This window comes from Vipera ursinii (genome assembly GCF_947247035.1).
Source record: "Vipera ursinii genome assembly, chromosome: 1".
NCBI classification, from domain to species: Eukaryota; Metazoa; Chordata; class Lepidosauria; order Squamata; family Viperidae; genus Vipera; species Vipera ursinii.
The window spans coordinates 282292382-282312975 of NC_139512.1; the positions used below are offsets into that span (position 1 = coordinate 282292382).

The 20594-nt window shown below is 41.5% G+C and overlaps 1 protein-coding gene across 1 annotated transcript in view; it reads left to right on the plus strand.

The window, feature by feature from the left end:
- Positions 1–20594, plus strand: part of SMOC2 (SPARC related modular calcium binding 2) — a 132359-nt gene that overhangs the window by 21789 nt on the left and 89976 nt on the right. The window contains exon 2 of the mRNA XM_083366394.1: positions 15338–15509. Within this exon, the coding sequence (XP_083222520.1) occupies positions 15338–15509 (172 nt within the window). The remainder of the gene's footprint in view (positions 1–15337; positions 15510–20594) is intronic.

A 20594-nucleotide genomic window follows, 5' to 3' on the forward strand; every position in this document is an offset into this window, starting at 1 on the left:
ATAAACTAAAGTTAAAAGCTCATATTAGCTCAGTATTGTATTTTGTTCGTCATAGTGGTCAGCCAGATGCCTCTGGAGTGTCTTCAAACCCGGACAAAAATATATCCTTCTTCTACCATTGTTCTTCTGCAGTAGATAACTCCTGCCCCTCCATTACTGTGTTAATTTTTAACCCTTCTCTTTCTTTCCAGAGGTCTGAAGGAATCATTTTTCAGGAGATTCCGCATTGCTACCACTTTATCCAGTCCAGATATCTTCCTATCTTTTTTCCCCCTGAGTTCCCACAACATATCTACATGAAATTAAGTAAAAAGTCAGATCCTCTTCCCTGATTTAAGGAAATGCTGATCAATTGACCCAACTCCTCACTTTAACCTCTCTTTCCTATACATGGGGTAGCACTTGTATCATGAAGGGTTTGCTTTTATGTAATTTCATTATCTTTCTGAAGATTGTCTTCTTCATTTTTTTTGAACCTTGGAGAATGCAAGGTTTTATACCCTTTGCTTAGTCTATTCCCAACTATCACCATTATGTTCTCAAATCATGCTTTGAATTGGAACATGACATACTAATTTGCTAAGGCTAAAAAATAATCAGAAGTGAGTGTCTATTGAGACTCTCAATCATCTCGGTCATAGTTGTCCCAAAGGTCCTTTTTCCAAAAGGCAATTGATCTTTCTTGTTTTTTTTCTTTGAAAATGTTTCACTTCTCATCCAAGAAGTTTCTTCAGTTCTAACTTGTGACTCCCCACCACTTAGAACTGAAGAAGCTTCTTGGATGAGAAGTGAAACACTTTCTAAGAAAAAAAACCCCATAAAGTCCAGTTGCCTTTTGGAAAAAGCACCTGTACATCAGAAGTGAGTAGTCATTCATTAGCCAGAGGAAAATTTATGATGAGGAACTGCCTTCTGCACCTGATCTAAGAACACATAGGGCAGAGAAAAGGCAGGAGCAGAGAAGGTCAGCCAGATTACTTGTGAGGAGAAAGCCTCACCCTTTTTAATGGGCTGTACTGGAAGTTGGCTATTTAGCACAGCAAATGGATGGAGGTGATACTGGGAACGTGTTTGTTTTCTTGCTTTGTGTTCTTGCTTTGAAGTTTGAATTGTGTCTCTTCAGCTGTTGCCTTTGCTTGTCTTGCCTTACCTTTACACGTGGATTTGCCTTTGTCTTGGAACTTGCCTTTGCCTTGGGAATTTGCTTTTGCCTAGTGGATTGGACCATGTTGGCTTCATTTGAGTAGCCCTTTTATCTCATTGAGGATAAGTTGGTGCCAGCACAGGGAATTGTTGGGAATACTAATTCAGGCTCAGAAGCCTTAATAAAAAATTCTCACACCCATGGTGTTTGTGTGTGCATGTGTGAGTGAGTGGGACAGCAAACACTATACACTATGCAGACTACACATAGATATTGTGGACAGACAATCATTTCAGTTTCAGAAGGCAAATGGAGCTTGCTTACTATACCTATTTTCCTACCATATGGATTAGTGCTTCACTAAATCTCAGATTTTTTTAAAAAATGACTATATTATAACCACATTTTTAGCCTACTTTATCTTGAATTCTTTAACTAGTTCTTCAGTTTCAAATATCAGTAAAAGTTTATGGATTTTAGCAATCACATGTTCATCATTTGTAAACAATCCCACCTCAAAATCTCTTCTTAGAATATTCAATACCACAAATTATTTTGTCTACTTTAAATCGTTCTGACAGTGATATATACTATTAAGTACAGGTATTTCTCAACTTACAACTATTTGTTTAGTGACTGTTCAGAGTTACAATGGCACTAAAATGATTTATGAGTGGTTTTCACACTTACATCCATTGCAACATTCCCCACAGTCGGATATGATCAAAATTCGCCCACTTGGCAACTGGCCTGTGTTTATTGCCAGGGTCATGTGATCACCATTTGTAACCTTACCAGTTGGCTTCCCACAAAGTCAGTGGGGAAAGCCAAATTTGCTTAATTACTGTATGACTCACTTAACAACTATAGTGATTTGTTTAACAACAGTGGTGAAAAAAGGTCATAAAATGGAGCGCTTAAAAACTGCCTTGCTTAGCAATGAAAATTTGGGCCTTAATTGTCATTGTAAGTCAAGGACTACCTGTAAACTATTAAGAACTGTGGTCCTCTGCCATCAGTTGTTCTCCAGATTTAAACCAAGTTGATTAATGGCTTCTGGAGGACCAACCAGGTCAATGAAACGCTCCATAGAAATTCCAAGAGCTTTGTAGCTGTCCAGTCCCATCTCCTTGTAATGCTGTCAGCCTGGTAAGGTAAATCAGACCTCAGCTGATGTGGATGTGTAGCCAAGACTTCTGTTTCTGATGACTCTTCTTCTTCAGCTCCATTCTAACTGAGCAGAATCCTATTCAGGTACATCTATCAATGCATGTACCAACTAGCCCCATGATTAATTGCTAACCCATCATGAAGTGTGCCAAGACTTATTCCCTTACCTCTGTGGCATTCACATTCATATCATGAATTCCTGCTGGGAAATCGTTTTACAGAAATGCCTCCAGGCTACCCTGAATGCAATGCCATCAGGGTTCCAGGTTGCAAGTAAGCATCTGAACATGCAACTAGGCACCTGGAGTCTCCCTTCTTGCAAAGGATAGGGTGAATCAAGAATAATAGATCACACATTTTTGAATGCATACACAGTGTCACTTCCAATCTTCCTGATAACTTGGAATTTATTAGTTTTCCTTTTTTCCTTTTTCATCTTTGAAGGTCAGTATGATTGATTTTCAGCTGTGTTTGAAAATGTATGGAATCAGCAAGATGGAACACAGGAAAAATGTGAATATGAGTTTGATTGATGTGTTTTACTTTGGGATGTTTTTTTGACTGATGGTTGCTTTAACTGTCTTAAGATCATATGGAAAGCATAAGAACTATTATAGATCAAGTCATAAGCCTGTTTTGTTCAGTATTTTTGTCACACAGTGACAATTGGATATATTTGAGAAGCTCACAAATCAGGATTGGAGGTCAATTGTAAGTTCTCATCACTTCTCAGAAACTAGTATTTAAGACATTCTCCTTATGAATCAGGAGAGAGTCAACAGACACCAGTTTTCGTAGCTTTTGACAGCCTGATCCTCAATGAAGCTATCCAGTCCCCTTCCAAAAACATTTATATTGTTTTTCATTAGCACAACTACTAGCTGAGAATTCCACAGTTCAACTATTTGCTGGGCAACAATTTCCTACTGGCAGTCATGAATCTCTCTGCATTTAGTGTCAGTGGATGACCTTCTGTTTTAACATTATGACTGAGAGAGGTATTTTTTTTCCCTTAAGTGCCCTAAGTGTCCTATTACCATAACACACTTAAGAGAAAATTAGCTTTGAAAACTAACACAGAGGGGATTTGTCTTAACCCCAAATAGCCTAGAGGCTGTTTGTGAATTATCTACTTCCAAATCAACTGAAGCATCTGAACCGGTTTCTTAGATATTAATTATGTTTTATGTTTATGTTTTATTTGATTTGTATACCGCCCTTCTCCCTAGGGACTCAGGGCGGTTTACAGGGCATATATAAATAACGATACAAAAGTTAAAAGAAAATTAAACCAATGCCCAGTTAAAAAACAATAATACAATACTAAAAACACCAGTTTAAAACCCATAATCCCCCATCAGGCCAGACCAGCTAATTCAAATAAATGGGTCTTCAGGCCGCGACGGAAGGTTCGGAGGTCTGATGTCATCCGGAGCTCCACCGGCAGTTGGTTCCATAATGCCGGAGCGCCCACAGAGAAGGCCCTCCCCCTGGGGGCCACCAGTCGGCATTCCCTGACCGGAGGTACCCTGAGGAGGCCCTCTCTGTGGGCACCTACTGGGCGGAGGGAAGTTGACGCCGGCAGCAGGTGGTCCCTGAGGTAACCCGGACCCATGCCATGTAAGGACTTAAAGATCATAACCAAGACCTTGAACCTCACCCGGAAGACAACTGGTAGCCAATGCAGCTCGCGGAGCAAAGGGGTAACATGGGAGTACTGGGAAACTCCCAAGACAACTCTCGCGGCCGCATTCTGTACCAGTTGGAGCCTCCGAGTGGTCTTCAAGGGAAGCCCCATGTACAGAGCATTACAGTAGTCAAGGCGAGAGGTCACGAGTGCATGAGTGACCGTACACAGGGCATCCCGGTCCAGATAGGGCCGCAACTGGCGCACCAGGCGAACCTGGGCAAAAGCCCCCCTAGTCACGGCCACTATATGATCTTCTAGGGTAAGCCGTGAATCTAGGAGGACTCCCAAGTTGCGGGCCCTATCCACAGGGGGTAAGAGCTCACCCCCCATAGAAAGAGATGGAACATTTTGAATGTCCCGGGATGCCGGAATGTACAGCCACTCAGTCTTGTCAGGGTTGAGTTGAAGTCTGTTCCTCCCCATCCAGACCCGAACCGCCTCCAGGCAACGGGACATCACAGCGAGGGCATTACTGGGGTGGTTTGGGGTCGAAAAGAAAAGTTGGGTATCATCGGCATATTGATGATACCCAACTCCAAAACCACGAATGATCTCACCCAGCGGTTTCATGTAGATGTTGAACAGGAGAGGCGAGAGAACCGACCCCTGAGGAACTCCACAAACGAGAGACCTAGGGGCCAATCTCTGCCCCCCTGCCAACACCAACTGCGAGCGTCCCAGGAGATAGGAGGAGAACCACTGAAGAACTGTGCCTCCCACTCCCAATCCCCTGAGACACCGCAGCAAGATACCATGGTCGATGGTATCAAAAGCCGCCGAGAGGTGTAATAGGACTAGGACAGAGGAATATCCCCTATCCCGAGCCCTCCAGAGATCATTCACCAGAGCGACCAATGCCGTCTCCATGCTGTACCCGGGCCTGAAACCCGATTGGTAGGGGTCCAAATAATCCGCTTCATCCGGGACTAGAGGGAGCTGATGCGCCACCACACTCTCAACAACCTTCGCAAGAAAGCGAAGGTTGGAGACTGGACGAAAGTTGTTCAATACAGATGGGTCCAAGGCAGGCTTCTTGAGGAGAGGTCTCACCACCGCCTCCTTCAAGACGGTGGGGAAATAACCCTCACTCAAGGAAGCAGATATAACCGCCTGGAGCCAGCCTCGTGTCCTCTCCCTAGCTGCATAAACCAGCCAGGAAGGGCACGGGTCCAACAAACATGTGGAGGAGCTCAGCCTCCCCATAATCCTGTCCACTTCATCACGGGTCACAGAATCAAACTCTTCCCAGGTAACATTGACAAGACCGCCCATGTCCTGATCGCCAGACTCTGCCCAGTTGGAGTCCAAACCGGTCCGAATCCGAGCGATTTTATCCGATAGATGATGACTAAATTCCTCGGCACGACCCTGCAAGGGATCCTCCCTCACCTCCTGATTAAGAAGTGAGCGAGTCACCCTAAACAGGGCGGCCGGGCGATTATCTGCGGACGCGATGAGGGTGGAGAAGTAATTACACCTCGCCACCCTCATCGCTGCGAGATAAGACCTAATATAGGTTCTTAACCGCAACCGGTTGGGTTCGGATCGGCTGGACCTCCAACAGCTCTCTAGGCCCCGTTTCCGATGCTTCATCTCCCGGAGCTCCGCGGAGAACCATGGAGCTCGCTGGGATCTGCGCCGGGTCAGGGGCCGCAAGGGTACAACCCGGTCAAGTGCCTCAGTGGCTGCCCTTTCCCAGGCTTCCACTAAGGCATCCGCCGAGCTGTGAGCAATGGAGGCAGGTGGGGACCCCAGCGCTGCTTGGAATCTATCAGGATCCATTAAGCGTCTGGGGCGGTACCATCTAATTGGCTCCGTACTCCCACGGTGGGGGGTGGCAAAACGGAAGACCAGCCGCAGGAGATGATGATCGGTCCATGACAGGGGCATAATAAATGGAGAGCCCCCACCAAGATCATCCAACCACCGTCTAGATAAAAAAATCAGGTCAAGGGTGTGGCCTCCCTCATGAGTTGGTTCAGAAATTACTTGCGTCAGGTCCATGGCCGTCATGGAAGCCATGAACTCCCGAGCTAGCTCAGATGAACCTCCCAGGGATGGTAGATTGAAGTCTCCCAAAACTATAAGTTTGGGAAACTCAACCACCAACCCCGAGAGGATATCGAGCAGCTCGGGCAGGGCTGCCGCTGTGCGACTAGGCGAAATGTACACCAGCAGCAAGCCCAACTGCGCCCCAGAACCAAATCTCACAAAGAGAGACTCACACCCGACTATCTGAGAAACGGTGGTCTCCCGCGGACATAAGGTCTCCCTAATAGTGACCGCCACTCCCCCACCCCTACCATGAGCTCGTGGCCGGTGTAGCACCCGGAAGCCTGGTGGGCAGAGGTCAACCAAAGGGACCCCACCCTCTGGGCCCAACCAAGTCTCCGTGATGCAAGCCAGGTCCGCATGCTCACCCTCCACTAAATCCCTAACAAGGGGAGCTTTGTTAACCACGGACCTGGCATTCAGGTACACCAGCCGGAGCTCAGGAGGCTGCACATCCTCACTCCCGGGACCTCGGGGAAGAAGCAGAGGGTCGGAGCGCCTCACCGCTTGCAAGTAGCGGAGACAGCCCTCCCGGTAGCGATACGGCCCCCTGTCTATCCGCCTGCTGCCATTCCCCGTCGTGGGAATTGGTAATCCCACGACCCGCTCATTAGCCCCCTTTCCTCTTCCAAGAAACAAAGTCCTAGAGAGCCTACGAGAATGGGCTTTCCCTGTATACTTCCTCCCATTCCCTCATAAGCATACAGGGAGGTTGTGGATGGGAAGAAGGTCCACCAGCTCTCTCCAGAGTAACACTGAACCTGAGCTCTCTGTAAAAATAAAAGGAAGGCCAGGATGTGAGGGGAGTCTCCTTGCCTCTTTAGTATTGACCAGGAGGTCTGAGGAAATGGCTGCTTGCTTGACTGGGTCAATCTGCTGTGCAGTTAATCAGGAGAATACCTGTCACGTGCAGGCAGCCTTAGAGGTATGGGTTTTAACAAAAGCTATAGAAAAATGACAGGAGTTTTGCACGGGCTCCAAATAAATACCCACTAGAGGAGAGACCTATCTGGATTGAAAGGCTGTTTCTGGCCTACTAGGTGCTCATTCCCACCTCCACACCCACCCCGCTATCTCTCTTCTTGATGCAGTTAAATCTAGAAATAGTCCTTCGAATCATTGTTTATACACCAGCTGGCAGGAACCTCTTTGCAGGGGTGTCTGTAGGATTGATGGATTGATTATGTGCCATTAAGTTGTTGCTGATCACATATATAGATTTTCTCCATGATGATCTGTTTCTAACCTGGTCTCCTTCAGGTCTTCCAATGGTGCTCTCATCACCACCATTACAGAGTCCATCCACCTTCTGGTCATTCTCTTCCTCACCTTCCTTCCACCTTTTTCAGGAGCCTTCTCCAGTGAAGAAAAAAGTCATGAAATAATAATAATAATAATAATAATAATAATAATAATAATAATAATAATAATAATAATAATAATAATAATAATAACAACAACAACAACAACAACAACAGTAGTACTACTAGTAGTAATGGCATTGTAAAGTGGTATTAACACTTCATGTAATCTTGATTCTATCCTTCTGTTAATGCAGCCTAGAACTGTGTTGGATTTTTTTGGCAGCTGCAGCACACTGCTGGCTCATATTTAAGTGATTGCCCACTAGGACTCTGAGATCCCTCTCACAGTTACTACTATTGAGCAAAGTACCCCCTATACTATACCTGTACATTTGGTTTTTCTTGCCTAAATGTAGAACCTTACTTTTTTCACCATTGAATTTAATTTTGTTAGATAGCACCCAATGTTCAGGTCTGTCAAGATCCTCCTGTATCTTAAGCCTATCTTCGGGAGTGTTAGCTATTCCTGCCAGTTTGGTGTCATTTGGAAATTTGATGACTTCCCCATCTACCCACTCATCAAAATCATTGATGAAGATGTCGAAGAGCATAGGGCCCAGAACAGAGCCCTAAGGTTCCCCACTACACACTTCCCTCCATGTAGATGCAGTTCCATTGAGGACCACATGCTGAGTACGGCTGGTCAGCAGCTATGAATCCATCTGGTGATGATGCTGTCTAACCCATATAGTAGGTTGTAGTCTACTTTATCACATGCCTTACTGAAGCCAAGTAAATTATATCCACAGCATTCCTCTAGTCTTTTGTCACTTGGTCAATAATGCAATAAGATTTGTCTGGCATGATCTGTTTTTGACAAAGCCATGTTGGCTTTTGGTAATGAATTTGTTTGCCTCTAGGTGTTTCCTGATTCATTGCTTCTTTATTTTTTCCAGAATCTTCCCAGGTATTGCGGTCAGGCTGATAGGTCTGTAGTTTCCTGGATCCATTTTTTCCCCTTTTTTGAAGATGGGAACTAAATCAGCTCTTTTCCAGTGCTCTGGTAGTTCCCCAGTGCTCCAGGATCTTTGAAAGATATAGTTCAGTGGTTCTGAGATCACATCTGCCAGTTCCTTCAGAACTTCTGGGTGTAGTCCATCTGGTCCTGGTGATTTGAACTCATCTAGGATGGACAGGTGCTCACTTACCATTTTCTTGCCTATCTTAACTTGTGTTTCTAATTTGTTTTTTATGGTACTGTTTTTCCCTTTGTGTAAAGACGGATGCAAAAAATGAGTTAAGTAGTTCTGATTTTTCCCTGTTGCTTGTCACCTTCTTGCCACTTTCTCCCACTAATGGACCAATTATTTCCTTAACTTTTTTCTTGTTTTTTACATGTTGAAAGAAGCTTTTTTTGTTACTGTTGACTTTGGTCGCAAGCCTTAGTTCATTTTGAGCCTTAGCTTTCCTCACTTCATCTTTGCAGGCTCAGGCTATTTGCTGATATTCTGCCTTAGTTATGTGCCCCTCTTTCCACTTTTTTTTAATTGAAAAGTTTTACAATAGATTTTAAACATAAATTGCCCCCACCTCCCCATAAAACCCACCCTTCCCTCCCTTTCCACCCCCAACTTCCCCCCTCCCCATAAAACCCACCCTTCCCTCCCCCTCTACCCCCCCCCGACTTCCCAGAGCTGAATACAGGGTATTGCATCTAACAAGCTTGAGCTAGAATATGCTAACTATCTATAAATACACTTTAAATCCTATCGCACTTTAATTCCCGTTAAGCATAACTAAACAATTATACATCTTATTAAATTCTAATACTCATTCATATGCTAAATAAAACTTTTTAGTCCCATATTTATTCAGAATGTAATCAATCCATCTTCTCCATTCCGAAATGTATCTTTGCTGCAATTAACCTTTCAAATATACTGAAATTTTTACCATTTCTACTAAGTTTGAAACTTTTAAAGTCCACTCTTCTATAATAGGCAGATCCTCCTTCTTCCAATATTATGCTGCCACTATTAAATTCAACATAAATTTGATTTCTATAACAATACAATCTGTAATAATGTCCAACAAAAATAACTGCAAAGAAAACATTATCTTTTTCTTAAATATCTTCTACGTAATCCACCAAATTTTAATCCAAAAAAACCTTTGCTCTTATAGGTACATATATTCCAATTAAAAGTATATTCTTCCCTTCTATTAAGCTTTGTCACCATCTTTTGCAGCTTGAAGCTTTCGGAACATATCTTGCAGATCCATAAACACCTGCCTCTTTGGACTCACTCCTCCCACTGGTTCGCTATTAGTAGATTCTTGAGCTATGATTTTAGAATACTGTTTCTGTTGTTCTTGTTGTTGTTCCTTTTGTCTGGTTGCAGCCCGTGTCATTATTTGATCCTTTGGCTCTTCTAATAGTACCAGGGGCTGTGCAGTTTCCAAAGTTTGCTGTGCTTCTTTTACAATCAGTGAGGTTATTTCTTCACCATACTGTATTCCTTCCATTTGAGGCTGTCACGCTCCTTCTTCTTTTCCTCTTTTGAATTCTGGGAGTGGCAGTAAATCTATTTTCAGTACATTACAATAAAAATCTCTTGCCTTCAGAACTGTATTAAGACGATATCTTGTACCTACATAGTTCACCACCATCCCAGTTGGTATCTCCCATCTGAACTGGATCTGTCGTTTTTTTAATTCATCTACCAAGAAACCAAACTATTTCATTTTTCTTAAAATTTTTGATGGAATTCTTTCAAAATTAGGACCTCTTGATCAGCCACTTTAAATCTGTTATTATAAAAAGCTTGAATAATTGCATGTCTAATTGTTCTCTTTGTAAAATAAACAACCACATCTCTTGGTAGTTTTCTTTGCCTGGCAATCCAAGAGTTGACACAAAATATTCTATCTATTTCCCTTATAAAATTTTCAGTCGTCATCCCAATATAGGTGCCAGGGCCTTTGCGAATGTCTCTTCCAAATTTTCTTGTGGATTTTCTTTCAGACGTCTTATCCTCAAAGCAAACTCCATGTCTCTATATTGTATCATTACTACCTCATCATCAATCTTATCCATTTTATTCTCAACTTCACATATTTTAGCTTCCAATATCAAATTATTTTGATTAATTTCTTCCACACGTTCATCCAAATGCTCAATACAAACTGCCAACCCTGGCATGCCAGTAAAATATCCTTTCTTATTTCCTTATTTTTCTCACTAATGAGCTCTGCTATTTGCTCAGATTGAAGTTTTAACGCCTCTTGTAAGTCTTTTAATGTTAATGTTGATGAGGGTGGTGCGGGGGATGGCATCAAGGTCTGAAATACAGATTGTTGTTGAGCTGGATATGCCCCTTCACTTCTGGAAACAGGAGCTCTAGGCAGTTTAGAAGCCATTTTAACACTCATTAACTTTCATTTCTCACTTTCACTTTTTCACCCAGTCCTTAAAAAAATCACAGTTCAACTTAGAAACCCAGGTTGCAACTTTGTTGCTTTCCTTTTAAATCTCCGAATCTTGTAAATCTCTTTTGTACCAGCTTCACATGTTTTTAAGAGAGTCTTTTACAGCTTTTAAAAGTTCATTCTGGTGCCATCTTCCTCCCCTTTCTTTTAAATTAAGCTTTGGAGAAGAGAAAAAAATAACTCCCCAGAGTTAAAGATCTTGTACTTGCAAATTCAGAAATCTCCTGCTCAGCTCTGCCTGTGTCCGAGTAATCCAAAGTTCAATATTGAATGCAGAGATGGTTGCAGCGTCCTGCTCTGTTTTAAAACTTTAAAACAGAGGAGTCCCCAAGTCCAGAGCTGAATTCAGGCTCTGAGGGAGCTCTCTCCCTTCGCTCCCCAGACTAATCATTCTGGGGATCTAGGGGAGCTCTACCTCTACCTGAATGCTCACCCCCCCTCTTCTCCCGAAGGGGGGGTTCCCAAACCATAGAACAACGGGGCTGACAGTCAAAAATGACCGCCATCGACGGAGCCTTGCCACCCCTCTTTCCACTTTTTATGCTTGTCCTTTTTGTCTTTCAATTTATCAGAGAGTTCTTTATGCAACCATTCTGGTTTCTTTTGAGAGCTGTTATTTTTCTTCTTTGTTGGCATTGTGCTACATTGGGCTTTTATAATCTCACTTTTCAAAATTATATAGTGTGTTTCATTTTGAATTAGTGTACTATTTGGACTCAGTCATTTTCATACGTATGGATTAAGTAGGTTAATTGTTAAAATTGCCCACACAGTGCCCACAATGGTGTGACCCATGCTGTGCCTGTGGTTTATGTGTATTGCATGCAACACAAATTAAAAAAGAACACTGTGGTGGCTGCCATTTTAACTTTTTGACCACATGTTACAGACACCCCAGCTTTTGCCCTTTTATCAGAATACTTAAAGAAGTGTACATCTGCTTTCATTATAAAAGGGATATAGAATTGAAAGACATGGTTGTAGAAAGGTGCTTCTAATTTTCTTGCTCTCCTTTCCTAGGTGCTTCTTCTGACTTGGGCTGTAGCTTCATTCAACTATACCAGTGTGTTGATGCAGTAGGAAGCCATTGCTGATTATATTCCATTTGGTATTCTTTTCACTAAGAATAATAAGATTGACCTTAGAAAGCCCATAAAGCAGGAGCTCCAAATTTGGCAATTTTAAGACTTGTGGACTTCAACTCCCAGAATTCCCCAGCCAGCATAGTTGCCATAGAGGAACTTTGCAGACAGTTCTAAGCTTGATTGCTGAAGCCTGGCTTGCTGAAGTCAATAAGGCTTCTTGATAAGTATGCCTACAGTTGCAGTTTATAACTTCTCTCAAACACAAAGAACTGTATTCAGGATCCAGTTAATACTAATAAAAGTTAGAACTGTTATGCAGCAAGTTTAATACTAATTTTAGTTGGCCATATAGTAACATAGTTATCTTGATCAGTCTTCAGTCTTCAGTCAAGAGTGTAGAAAAGTGCATATGGAAGGTATATTTCATTTCTCAAAGTTCATTTCTAGCGATGAAAATAAACTAGGCATATGTAAAAATTGCACCAAAGGGAACATAGCCTCACAGATCAAGGATTTGTTTCTGTGAGCAGATTTAGCTATTTTGAATCTGTTCATTATTCAAGCATAGGAAGAAAAAGTTCTGACAAACAAGAGGTGCAATGTGCAAAGAATGTTCCTATTGTTTGTTAGTATTCCATTATACTGTTAAACATGTGCTCCAGTTCCAGTGTTCTGAATATTGGGTTTATAATGAAATGTATGACATTGTTGCACAATTTACAGAAGATTGTAATTATCAAGTCTCCCTTTAAGACTTTTATATTTTCTTTAGAATGAAATGTGATGAAATGCAAAGACTGCAGCTATTACACAAAAATGAAGTGGGTTTACCTTATGCGTGCTGGTACATGCACACATAAATGCATATAAATATTAGCTATGGTTCATAGATTCTCTATGCTTACTTTGGAAATCTTATATTTAACAAAAAAAAACAACAACACCATCACAGTTGTTTGCAGGGGGTGACAATGATTAAGTCAATTGTTTTGAAGCCCAGCTCTCTAAAGTATTTTTGTACAGATAGGAATTCATAATTTCAAAGATTCTTAGTACTCCAGTTCTGAACAGTGAAGTTATTGTCATCCTTGCTATTGTCCTTGTATAATACCTGAAGGCAAAATCAAAAATGCACATAATAAAAGAAAATAAACTGTGAATGAAAGTATTTTATAACATACTTTTTTAAAAAAAATATCACCAGATTTCCTAGGTAGTAATTCTCACATTATGGACCTGACTTGTTTGTCCTTTATCATAACTCTGTAGTCACAATCATTTGTCACATAAATGCAAATAATACAATAATATTCATTCTCCTCAAAAAGGGAAATGATTTTGATTCAACACAGATACAGTACAGGCATGCCCATGTTGAAGAAATATCTGTGAGCGTAGAAGTCTAAGACTGTAATGTAGTGGGTCCGACGCAAGGAAGAGGTGCCAGCCGGAGTACGAGTTCAGCTCTTTATTTGGGGGGGGTTTCATACTGAAGAACAAGGGCTACCTGGCCTCCTTATATACCTGGCCAGGTAGGCGGCTGGCCAATGGGGTTGGCCCTAGGTTTCCCGCCGAAACTGGGTTTCCCGCTGAAACCGTCCAGGCCAACGCCCCCTGGTGGCTGCTGCTATGTAGATGCCTGCACCTGGATACATAACAAAGACCTCAGAATATTTCATCAGTTGTTAATCCCAAAATATGGAGTGGCTAAATTGCATGAGTGAATGATTCATCAACACATCGCAGTTGCAAATTTCAGTAACTTTCCTGAGGAAGGAGGACAGAGGTGTAAGATGGCCAATCCAGATTGAATGCTGGCATGGGCATCTCACAGTACCAGCAAAGAGGCAGGAGAAGAGTTCCTTAGTTCCTTCACTAAGAAGCCATGCAAGTTTGTGTCCCCCCATTCCTGCATTACAGTTTCTGGCCTCTGTCGGAAAGACTGGCAAACTTTATGCCTAGAATTCCATACATGGAATCACTGAGAAAAACAAGATTTGTGAATGACTTGATAGAATGGCATTGAGAGAAAGATTAAAACATTAAAGTTCTAATGCTTTTAGCCACTTGTGCTTGATAAAAACAGTAGCAGTATTAAAAGATTTGTATGTGTGGGCTCATTGGCATTCTCTGGCTCAAAACGTCTTCCTCCCTTGTGCCTCACAGCAATGATCTCCAGGTAACTACATGCCTTTCATACTTTTATTGGTATTTTAGAGCAGGTGAAAGATAGAGACATTTGCTGAAAAATTAAGGTGAATTTACTTCTTTTATGTGTTGCCAGCCTTTATGGGAAATGAAAATAAAATGCCTTTCTGCTTTCATAGGGCTAAGTAATTGATTATACTTTTGAAGAGTCGTGGAAGGCAATGAAGTTACTTCTCTCTTTTCTGACTTTCAAAATTAGTACTGTATGGAGTTTTCAAATAGCTATTGTCATTGCTATTTGCTATGCAGGGACATTCTCCTACATTGCTTCTTCTACTAATTGTGTTTCAATTTCATGAAAGAGACATTTGGACCAATTTATTTTATCTTATTTATCATATCAATTTATATTGTCACCCAAAATAAAGTAAACCACGATAAATATCAGGAGAACAGCAAAAAAATAGTATAAATAGAAATTGTGTCTGAGGCAATTAACTCAGCTCCAATATACACACATAAACACACACACACACACACAAACACACAGAGAGCATACACATGGTAGACTTTTCTTATGAGCTCTTGTTCAATAAGCAAGTTGATAGTGAAGAATAGATAGGTTTCTTCCTATTAATGGTGGAAAGCAGTAATTTCCAGCATAATCAGTGGCTTCTCCTTTCTCCAGAATTCTTCTGGGCTTTGCAAGGGGCTTCCAGAGGTGGAGAATTGATGCTCCTATTTCAGTAGCTACTTTGCCTTTAGCTACAGTTTTGTCTGCTCCAAACAAATATCAGCCACCATTAAACAAAAATTGAATTCTTCCATAGCTATAGGAGCTAGATTCCCCCCCACACACACACACACCCTGTGGTTTTAGAAAATTCAGCTTGCCTTTGGGGTGAATTTTGTTTTCAACCAAGATGTTCATGTTCCTATATGAAGGTGACTAATAAGAGCTTGCTTGTGCACCAGTCTTCAATGAATCCTGTCAAAAGCAAGAAGTCAAATCAATCAGAATTGTTTCTTTTTCATTATTTCACTGTGGCATCTCTTCCAGCTTAATCTGGGACGATGGGTACTGTTGAACCTGAAATCTTTGGTACACAATTTATATAGTCTGCCATTTAGCTAAGACTATAAATAAATAAATTGTGTCAATCAATCAATAAGATGCAAGATCTTTTGAATGCGACTTCAGTCTCACATATATTTTTTTTGCTCTCTCTCTCTCTCTCCCTTCTACCTCATAAAGTTTTTAAGAGTGGAACAAGACAAAGACAAAGAATGTAGTCTGGAATGCACAGGTTCCCCTCAAAAGTCATTGTGTGCTTCAGATGGCAGGACTTTCTTATCTCGATGTGAATTTCTACGGGCAAAATGCAAAGATCCTCAGCTAGACATTGCCTACAGGGGAAACTGCAAAGGTAAGGAAATTGCCAGATATTCTGTAGACACAAGGTGAAAATTTTTATTGTTTTAATCTCAGTCTTAGAATGTCAGCTCATTTAAAAAAAATCAGTACAGGATGAAACACGAGGGGCAGGAAGAAAACCAATTGCATCAATTTGGGTTTGTAAATCAGGTACCACATTGTAACCCTGATGTTCCAGCTCATCATGAATCACTTGGAAACTCACATCTTGTAGATGTGGTAAAATTATCTATACAAAGGAGCAATGTTTATTCCCTAGATAATGATTACATCCTATACATAACTAAAATATGGGATATAAAGTATTAAACATATACTGTAGATTCCGTGTATAAACACTATAGCAGGGCTTTTCAACTTTTTCACCCATTGTACTACTTTTAGGATATGGCAACATCCGAGTACCGCCAGTCACCTAACAAGGTGTCAAAAACTTGATGACCAAAAAAAAAAAAAAAAGGAAAAAAGTGATGAAGTACAGGTAGTCCTCAACTTACAACAGTTCGCTTTGTGACTGTTTGAAGTTACAATGGCACTGAAAAAAATGGCCCCCAAGCCACTGCTGAGCAAGACACCGGCCTGCCTGCCCGGCGGCGCTCTTCCTCCTGTCCAAGGTTTTTATTGTTGTGTGCATTTCTGTTGAGGATTGGCAGTGGGGGTGGGGTGGGTGGTGTTTGGTTTTTATTCCCCCCATCTGCTGGGTGGTTACAGCAGGTTTTGGTCACTTCACATGACCCTGGGACACTGTGACCATCATAAATATGAATCAGTTGCCAAGCATCTGAATGTAAATCACAAGACCCTGGAGATGCTGCAACATTCCAGCTGATCGGTGCTTCTTCTGGCTTCAGCAGAAGCGCCAGGATCTGTGCCGATCTCCAGCTGGAGCCTGGTGCTGATCCTGGCACTTCTGCTCAGCCCTGACAGCCCTGCAGCTCCAGCCATCTCTTGCTCAGGCTTGTGCGGTGCTGCCACTGGTTCAGCTCATTCCCCTCCCTTTCTACCACTTTTCTAGGATGGTTGCGTACCACCTGCCAGGTGCCAATGTACCACAGGTGGTACCCGTACCACTGGTTGAAAAGCCCTGCACTATAGCACAAGCAGAAACCAGCAATGAATTCTTCATTCCCCAATGAAGTTTTTTCTGTGATGTTTATGAATAAATAAGAATCCAATTAAGGAAGCATTAATTCAGTATTGTTTGAGAGCGCTGTGTTTGCAGGTCTATCATAATGTATTGTCTACTGTTTGTAGCAAGTAGTGGAAATAGTGGTAAAAAGTCTCTAGTCTTAACTGTATTATGTTCTGGTCTTAAAAATATAAATGCAAGATGAAAACAGCAAATTAAAGTATTGCTTCATCCATGTAATCAAAAGCTGATGCTGTACATAATCAAGAAAGAGCATTAAAATAGGTGGGATTTGACAACAGGAAACTGTTAACGAAACACACACGGACCTAAAAACCTTCAGTATTTCTATTTGGATAGATTGGTTCTGCAGTTATGTTTTTTTCAGTTTACCACTCAAATAAAGGTAATCTTTGCTCATTGAACGCTCATTCAGTGACTGTTCAAAGTTCCAGCTCTTGCATCCCCATTGTCACGTGACTGAAATCTGATGCTTTGCAATCACCACTTGCAATGGTTTCAGTGCCCTGCCGTCACACAGTTGCCACAAGTTGACAGCTTCCCACTCTTCTTCTTTTTGTGCCATATCCGTCATCAGACATTGGCGATCAAGTTGGCGATCCTGTTTTTATCAGCCACTGCACGAAAAAGTGCTGCTGAGTTTTGTCCAAACCAGTCCCTTAGATTTTGAAGCCATGATGTTCTTCTTCTGCCTGGACCTCGTTTGCCTTCAACCTTTCCCTGGAGTCAAGTCAATGGGGAAGCTGGCAGAAAAGGTCAAAAGTCTTTCTGATAAGTCTCTCCTACTCAACAGCAGCCACTCTTGGCCCTGCAGCTCTGGTGACACATCTCACTGGCTGACTACGCATAACCTGTATTTGACAGCAGCCACCCCCAGCTTCAAAACTGTTTGTGTACCCTACCTCACCCAGCAGCAGTCAGTTCCTGCCTGCCAACCTACTTACAAGCCTCCTGGAGTTTGCAACTTCTTGCTGACTTCCCTACAGACTTTGTGTGTAAGAAGCTGCAAGGAAGTGGTGCTGAACACCCCCAATCCTCACTTAATAGCAGCAATGAAGCGATACAGTTACACAATGTCCCAATTTACCACAGCATTATTTAGCAAGGGAAGTTCTGGTCCCAATTATCCTTGCTAAGCAAGGACTGCCTGTGGCACAAAATAGGGTCTGAAGGAATAGGATGTAAAAAATACTGGTCTGTTTGTAATGCTTGGACAACACTGTAATTACCAATTTAATTCTCCATAAAGAGTGTTTAAACAAAGAATAGTGAAAAAGGCTGGAACAGAAGCAACCAGAACTGAAATATTTCTAAATAACTTATTTACATATTGGAAAAAATATGTAGTACATCATGGTTAAGATCTTTAAGTCCCTACATGGCATGGGTCCGCGATACCTCGAGGACCACCTGCTGCCGGCGTCGACTCCCCTCCGCCCTGTGCGTGCCCACAGAGAGGGCCTCCTCAGGGTGCCTCTGGTCAAGGAATGTCGACTGGTGGCCCCCAGGGGGAGGGCCTTCTCTGTGGGTGCTCCGGCATTATGGAACCAACTGCCGGTTGAGCTCCGGACGGCATCGGACCTCCGATCCTTCCGTTGCGGGTTGAAGACCCATTTATTTGAACTAGCGGGTCTGGCCTGATGGGGGTATATGGGTTTTTATAGGCTTGTTATTATTTTATCATTCTTGTTTTAATTGGGCATTGGTTTAATTTTCTTTTAATTTTTGTATTGTTATTTATATATGCCCTGTGAACCGCCCTGAGTCCCTTAGGGAGAAGGGCGGTATAGAAATCTCAATAAATTAAATCTCAATAAATTAAAATCAAATCCTATATACATTTTTGTTGATTATTTATCTTTGTATCCAGATATTCTTGATTGTGCTTTGTTTCTGGTTAATCTGATGGATACTTTGGCTAATAGTAGCTGAACTACTCAGAGTTTTGTATTGTTTGCCCAAGCAAAAAGTGGAGAAGCTTTCCAGCTTAACTGCAGGGTTTGATTCTCAGCACAATACCATCCTTCTTGATACATAAATACCAGTGATCACAGAGATTTACCTTCATTTACATATAAAGAAAGTGTGTGTGTGTGTGTGTGTGTGTGTGAGAGAGAGAGAGAGAGAGAGAGAGAGAGAGAGAGAGAGAGAGAGAGAGAGAGAGAGAGAGAGACCACACAGAGACATCTTTGAGAGACAGTTTTGTGCATTGTGCATTCTTTATTTCTCTTAGCTTCAAAAAACCTTCAAAGCACCAAGAATTCTTTAAAGAGACATTCTGTCTCATCCTTGTACTGGGTTAAATAAAGCATTCTGGAATGCTTTTTTTAATTGTCTAAATGGCTCTACCTTTGTCTATGCTCAGCAACGATAAAAATCCTCACTGAGCTTTGAAATCCAAACTCCTGTGGTTTTTTTTTTCTGTGATAATACAAAGATCTTTTAACAACCACAGAACAGCTTTGCCCAACCTGGTGCCCATGTTCTTAGCTACAGTATATTTTTGTGAGATTATAAGAGTTGAGATCCAGCACCTCTGGATAGTAATGAGTTGGAAAAGGATTACTTTTGACCATAAAGAACTTTTAGGATTGTCCCTTATAGAGCAATGCTGAAATCAATATGAATAGTTGCATTGTAAATCCAGTGTGTGTGTGTGTGTGTGTCTGTGTGTGTCTGTGTGTGTGTTCAGGGACCATAGTATAAAACACTTCCTTTTCCTTACTTTTTTTCTTTTCTTTTAGTCTGTAGTTCTAGTGATGGATCAAATTTTTCATCTCTTTATGGAGTTTGGTGGATGTGTTAAGTCTAGCACAGTTCTGACTACATGATATGGGAGTGTTCTGGAGTCACACATCTATTACAGCATGTAACCTGCTCTGTAAACATACTGCACATAACAGGCTCAGCATCTAAGTATCAGTTAGCTATGAAAATGTCAAAGGAGAACTTTGCCTTTAAAATTGTCCTTATTTCTTCCCTTTAAGTCATATTAATAATTACCGTATTTTCCGGCGTATAAGATGACTTTTTAACCCATGAAAATCATCTCAAAAGTTGGGGGGTCGTCTTATACGCCCAGTCGTCTTATACGCCGGAAAATACAGTAAACTAGTGGTCAGGTTAATACTTATCTCTCTATTCTCTTTCTTTCCTGCTAAATGTCTATGGAGATTCTCAGTCATCCAGATCATGGTTATCCCAAAGGTCCATTTTTAAAAGGCATCTGAACTTTGTGTTTGTTCTTACTAGATGTGTGGCCTGTTAATTGGATTCAGCAATCATCTTATCTGGGGAAAGCTCTTTGGATAGCTTGTTTTCTGCACTGGATTTTGGACTCTCATCCTCAAATCTTGCATTTGTTCCTAAAGCTTGGTCTTGTGCAGCCAGAATTACCTTCTCTGTCTCTTTCTTCAGCTTTTCTCTTAGCCATTGTTAAGTCTGTTTGTTATCTGCTTAACTCTTCTTGTTGTCGTTATGTGTATGTGTGTGTGTGCTAACCATGTAATCCTTTGCCTCTTTTTCTGTTCTTCATTTGGTCCTTCTTGTATGCTGGTTTGGTGTCTCCATATTCTTTCTTTCTTTCTCTTCTTCACTGTCCTTCAGATATTCTTCCAATACTCTTTTTTTCCTTCAACTCTCTGGTGTTATTAATAATTCCTTTCCTATTATTTTTCCAGATTTTGGTAACTTTAATAACCTTAAGTTTTGAAAGCTCTGTTACTTGAAACTTATTGGAGACCACTCAAACATGCATTTATTTTCCAGGCGCGTTAGCTGTTTCAGAACCTCAAAGATTGCAGCACATTTTCACCAATTGAAGGTCTTTCTTATATGATAAAAGTGAAGGAAATCTTTTTGTAGTGGATAAAATCTGTGCTCCCTGATGCACTGGTTATGAAATGAGCAAAAGTGCTAGAATTTAGA